This window comes from Lipotes vexillifer, unplaced genomic scaffold, assembly GCF_000442215.2.
Source record: "Lipotes vexillifer unplaced genomic scaffold, Lipotes_vexillifer_v1.1 scaffold518, whole genome shotgun sequence".
Lineage (NCBI taxonomy): Eukaryota > Metazoa > Chordata > Mammalia > Artiodactyla > Lipotidae > Lipotes > Lipotes vexillifer.
Window position 1 is genome coordinate 865076 of NW_006780945.1, and position 5400 is coordinate 870475.

General features: G+C 61.4%; 1 protein-coding gene across 1 annotated transcript in view; it reads left to right on the top strand.

The window, feature by feature from the left end:
• The window catches only part of FBF1 (Fas binding factor 1), a 22116-nt gene that overhangs the window by 10763 nt on the left and 5953 nt on the right, over positions 1-5400 (top strand). Inside the window, exons 11-20 of the mRNA XM_007454329.1 lie at positions 113-251; positions 375-508; positions 1161-1257; positions 1529-1963; positions 3258-3356; positions 3696-3784; positions 3952-4010; positions 4847-4987; positions 5132-5232; positions 5360-5398. Coding sequence (XP_007454391.1) covers positions 113-251; positions 375-508; positions 1161-1257; positions 1529-1963; positions 3258-3356; positions 3696-3784; positions 3952-4010; positions 4847-4987; positions 5132-5232; positions 5360-5398 — 1333 coding nt within the window. The remainder of the gene's footprint in view (positions 1-112; positions 252-374; positions 509-1160; positions 1258-1528; positions 1964-3257; positions 3357-3695; positions 3785-3951; positions 4011-4846; positions 4988-5131; positions 5233-5359; positions 5399-5400) is intronic.

Consider the following 5400-nt stretch of genomic DNA (forward strand, 5'->3'; position numbering starts at 1 on the left):
GCTCTTCCACCCAAAGACCAGGGTTGCAGGGAAACGCCCCCCTTGACCCATTCGAACATCACCACTGTGGCCCGAAGGCTGTGGGCATTGTGCCCTGTGTTCTGTCCCTTAGCGCCCTCTATCCCTCTAACTCCTGGGAACACTCCGGTCCGAAAGAAAGAAGAGTTGCTCTTTGACGATGGGGACGACATCATGGCCACCCTGGGGTTTGGAGACAGCCCCAAAGCAGAAACAAGGCACACAGGAGACCAGTAAGGGTCCCTGTGAGCGGAGAGTCCCTCCCTGGCCAGGGAAAAGCGAGAGGGAGGGTACAGTGTGGGCCCCCCAGGAGCCCCTTGTGTTCCCATGTACCTGCCCTATGTCCCATCCTGCAGGGAAGGGCCCCTCCCTGCCCGCTCCAAGCTGGATGAGCTGCTGGGTCGGGGCACTGCCGCCAAACTCTTGGCCCGTCCGGGCACCAGGGAGCACAGGGAATTCAAGCTGGACAAGAAGTATCAGCGGCCACAGGGTGAGGAGCGTGTGGGGCAGGGGCGGTGGGGCGTGGACCCTCAGAGCACATTGTACCACAAGCCAGAATAAGAAACAAGCTTTACATCGCGACACACATTTAATTATTCATGTTTATTACTGAGATGGAAAATGTCAGGAAATAATAATCACCACATTCAATACTTATTTATGTGCTCTTTGACTAATAAATACATTGGTTGCGACTCATTAAATTAGTATTTCCACCTGCTAATAGGCAGCAGCTCACAGTTTGAAAAACACTGCCCTGGACCAGTGTTCCTCCATTCAGAGCATCGGCCCACGGGCCATCTGTTGAGAATCACCCTCGTGACACGCACAGCTCACCAGGCCTCACCTGCAGGGGGTCTGCGGCAGGGCCCGCTGGTACACTTTTAACAGCTCCTGGGTGATGTTTTGTAGGCTGGAGCCTGGGTGTTGACAGACGCCCAGCCCCTCACCCTGCTTTCTCCACAGGAGCTTCCCTATCACTCATCTTACCCATCAGGCTGCCAGTTCAGCTTTTCTTAAACAAAGAATTCTGCAGCTACAGAAGAAGAGTTTGGGTCCCCCCTGCTCTAGATCACAGGTTCCTTCTTGCTCTAGATCACAGGTTCCTTCTTGCTCTAGATCACAGGTTCCTTCATTCACAGACAAAGAAGACACCGGGGGTGACGAGGACTTCACCTTTGGGGCCTATCAGCCCACCGTGGGCTCCGAGGGCCGGCAGTCCCGCCGGCAGTCCGTCAGGTAAGCGGGGCCTGCAAGGAGCTTGGCCTCGGAGGCAGGTTGCCCGCTGGGAAAATGGGCGGAATCCAAGATGTCTTTCATGGGTGTTCATGGTGTTCTACGGACATCACTCAGCTTGCCGCGGCTCTGGCTGTGCAGGGCCCCGGTCATCACGACTTCTTAGCATGGGCCCCATAGTCACCCCCAGCAGTGGAGGGAAAGGCCTGTCCGGGGGCTCTTGGGACAGGCTGCTTGCCCTGCCTTAGACCCCCCCCACTTCTCTGTCTTGAAGTAGGTTCTTTGAAGGTGGCACAGACCCCAAGGGAGAACCAGGCTCCAGACAGAGCACCCCAGCAGCATCCAGCCCTACCCAGCCCAGGAGGGGAGGTGCTGACTGGCTGGGCCTCAAGGACGAAGGCTTGGACCTGCTCCCTTCCTCCCCGACCAGGGAGGCTCGGAGGGGCCCCCCTCCCGCCAGCCAGCATCCTGCTCCCAGCCACCACTCTGCCCCGGCCGGGCTGCCCTCCTTGGGGGCACAGCCACCAGCCGAGGGTACCAGTTCTCCTGCCAAAGGCAGCCAGCCTTCCCAGCCAGGAGCGTCTGGGAAGAAGGAGGAGGACTGGCTGAGCCATGCCCTGTCTCGGAAAAAGTCCCAAGGTCTGGCCGGAGAGGAGCACGACGCAGCCTGTAAGGGCCAGCACTCGGTAGGGGCGCTGCCTTCCGACAGGTAGGGGCTTGGGCTGCTGTCCCTTAAATTTTCTTTTTTTTAATATTTATTTATTTGGCTGTGCTGGGTATTAGCTGCAGCACGCGGGATCTTTGCTGCCACGTGCGGGATCTTCGTTGAGGCGTGCGGGATCTTTCTTAGTTGCAGCACGCGAACTCTTAGTTGCGGCAAGTCAGATCTGGTTCTCTGACCAGGAATCAAACCCAGTCCCCCCTGCACTGGGAGCGCGGAGTCTTAGCCACTGTGCCACCAACGAAGTCCCAGGGCTGCTGTCTCTAGTGGAAGGAGGACCTTGCTGTCTCGGTGCCTCAGTCGGGAGTGCCCACAGCGTGCCTCAGAGCAGAGCACTGCCTCTAGGCCGTGCTTCTCCCCTTTAGGTGCTGGGGAGAGTGTCTAGCTCCCTGCCTTTGATCAGATGAAAACACGAGGGAGCTGGGGGGCTGCTGACGCTCACTCCCTGACTGCTGTGGGGACAGGTGCTGACCTGATGGGGTAGGAGAACGAGGGCACCCTTATGGCAAACACACAGCCATCCCGGTGCCTCTGAGCAGGGGCTCTGTCCACAGCACCCTCGGGCTGGCGGGACACCCAGTGTCCAATTGCCCTGCTAACCAAGCTAAAGCAGGCAACGCGTGCGCGGGTTGGGACCCACTCGTGCTCTTGGGGAGTGTTCGAGAAGACCGTGGCTGTGAGGCGGCTCCTAGGGGAGGCCGCAGAATATGAGCGGCCCCGAGGGGGCTGGCGAGGCTGGGACTGTCCAAAGGAAGCAGCAGGATGCTCTGCGGCTGGAGCGAAGGGGGGGCGCTTGTGTGACAGGCCAGGGATGTCACCCAGCCCTGGGGTTGGGGTGAATGAGGAGGGCAGTTTGGACCTGGACCTGAAACCGAGGTGACCCGGAGAGCCGAGAAGCAAGGGGGAGCAACAGACAGCAGAAGCGAGGAGCCCAAAGGGTGCTGGGGCCGGCGGGAGGGTGGGTGAGCAGGCCCTCCGCCGAAGCTGAGCGAGCGCGTGGACCGGCGCTCGGCCTTGCTGCCCGTAACAGGCCCATGGTCGCTCCTGGGACATCATCAGGTGGTCCCAGTGAGCACTGAGGCCAGGATGGGCTACGGAAGGCCAGGCGCTCAGACTTGGGAGGAGAATTACCAAGACGGGACGGTAGGAACAGGAGGAAGGCTGAGGGGAGGCGGGAAGAGGGGCGGCCACACAACTTCATTCGTGGGCTTTGTCCCAGCCCGTCTTGGTCCAGCCTAACCCGGACCTTCTGCCTCTTTCACTTGAACATTTACCTCCTCAGCCAGCCTGCTGCCGGCACCCAAGGGCTCCAGCCAGCAGCCGCCAGGGGGACCCCAGGCACGGCAGCACAGAGGCCACCTGCCCAGCCTGCCACCTCAGGGTACATTCATGGCGGGGCTGCGGGTAGGGGAGGTGCGGCGGGGTGGCCCAGGCCCCCTTCCCTAGAGCGGCGGACGGCTGTGCTGGGCTCCACGTGGTCAGGGTGGCGTGTGGTATCCCAGACCACGCAGCAGGCCCACAGAGTAAGGGGCCCGAAGCGGGGTCCCTGTGCCCTTTTCCCAGCTGAGACCTCACTCTTAGTAAACTGCCAGCCTCCAGGCCTTTGCAGTCAATGACTTGAACCTGGCATTTTCCTTTCCTGCTGGGCCAACCCTCCCCTGCTCCCGGCGTCCTACACAGAAGGCTCTTTCGCTTGCCACCCCCATTCCTGTGTCCTCAGGTCCCCCGTGACTTGGAATCCTGCTGCCTTGGCCCTCCATGCGGGTGACCCAAAGAGGGGAACAGCCCCTGGAGATTGCTCTGGCACTGGTTTGTGTTCTGCTTTGTTCAAGGGGTGTAACTCTGGGTAGAGGAGAGACACAGAGCTTCCTTCGGGGGCCCCGGCAGACGAGTGAGGCTGGGCTCTCCCGAGCACACACTCAGCCCGCGGGGCCTCCCTGCACCCCCTGCTCATTTCTCTGCTGTTGATTTTTCAGAGCCTGCAATTGGTTTCCCAAGCTCCCAGGAACCCCCAGGGCTCTCTGTGCCTGTCCAGGTAGGGAGGGTGAACCAACAGGTGTAGGTTTCAGGCCCATGGAACAATTCTCATGTGCTCAGAGGCAACACCTGCCAAACCTGACAAACTGCTGGGAGGCATGCATCGTGCTATCAGCTAGCTCCCATGGCGCTCCCCACCAGCACTTTCCGTGCCACTCCCGGGCAGGTTTGGGTGCGAATTTGCCAGCATCAGTAAGGAAGTGAGGTGGCACCCAGGTCGGGGCAGCTGGGAATGCTCTAATCAGAAAGCAGGGCCGCAGGTGTCCTGATGCTCTGTCTAGAAAGCCTCCTCCATCCTTGCCATCCTCCCACTGCACCGCCTCTGTTTCCCAGGTGCAGTGGCGCTGGTGACCCCCGGGCCTGAGGAGGCCTAGCCCCACGGGGGCACCTCCCGGGTAACCCGGAAGTGCCTTTGAGATGGTGGGTGGTGGGCAGCCTGCAGGAACCAGAACAGCTGTCTACATTGGGACTTCAGGCCTGACAGAAAGGGCCAGGGTCATAACCTTTTGTTGTAGCTAAGGCTCTGCTGGGACTCGGCTGTTTATCCAGGGATCTGGAACCCTTTCTGGGAGGATGTTGTTCTGAGGGCGGAAGGGAGACTCATCTTCCCCAACGAGACCTGCGAGGGGAGGGACAGTGACCATTTGACTCTCCCGGGCCTCATCCTTGGCCTCTCGGTGTCACGACCTTGTCCCCGTCTACAGCCACAGATCAGACCCAGGGCCTGGGAGGTCCAGCGAGTGAGGGCCAGAGGCAGGTGAGCTCAGCTGAGCCCCTGTCCCCTGCCTAACAGGGAGCATCCCTCCCCTTCTCCTACAGCCCCTGCTCCCAGAGTCCCTGGCCTGGAGCCTGCTGCCCGGCTCCGAATACCAGCAGCAGCTCCTGGCGGCACAGGCTCAGCTTCAGAGGGGCACGGCCGAGCTCCAGGCCGACCTCTTGCAGAGTCAGGCCCGGCTGGCGGAGCTCGAGGCCCAGGTGCGGGGCAGAGGGGCAGCCGGCTCCGGGGGCAGGGCTGAAGTGGGAGCGGGCCACGTGAGGGCCGGTCGGCTTCCCCAGGCGGTCTGAGGGACCCTGCCCCGCCGCCCACACACACACCCAGTGCCTCCCGCCGTCTCCCAGGTGCGGAAACTCGAGCTGGAGCGGACACAGCACCAGCTGCTGCTGGAAAGTTTGCAGCAGAGGCACCAGGCAGACCTGGAGCTCATCGACAGCGCCCACAGGTACCCCCTGCTCCTCCGGCCCGGACTTCCGGTGGCTCACGGCCGGCCCCAGCTCCCGTGCTCTGAGAGGCCCTTCGGCTGGCCGCCGGCACCTCCTGAGGCCCGCGATTGGGGGTGCTGTTGGCAGGAGCCGAGTCAAGGTGCTAGAAACATCGTACCAGCAACGGG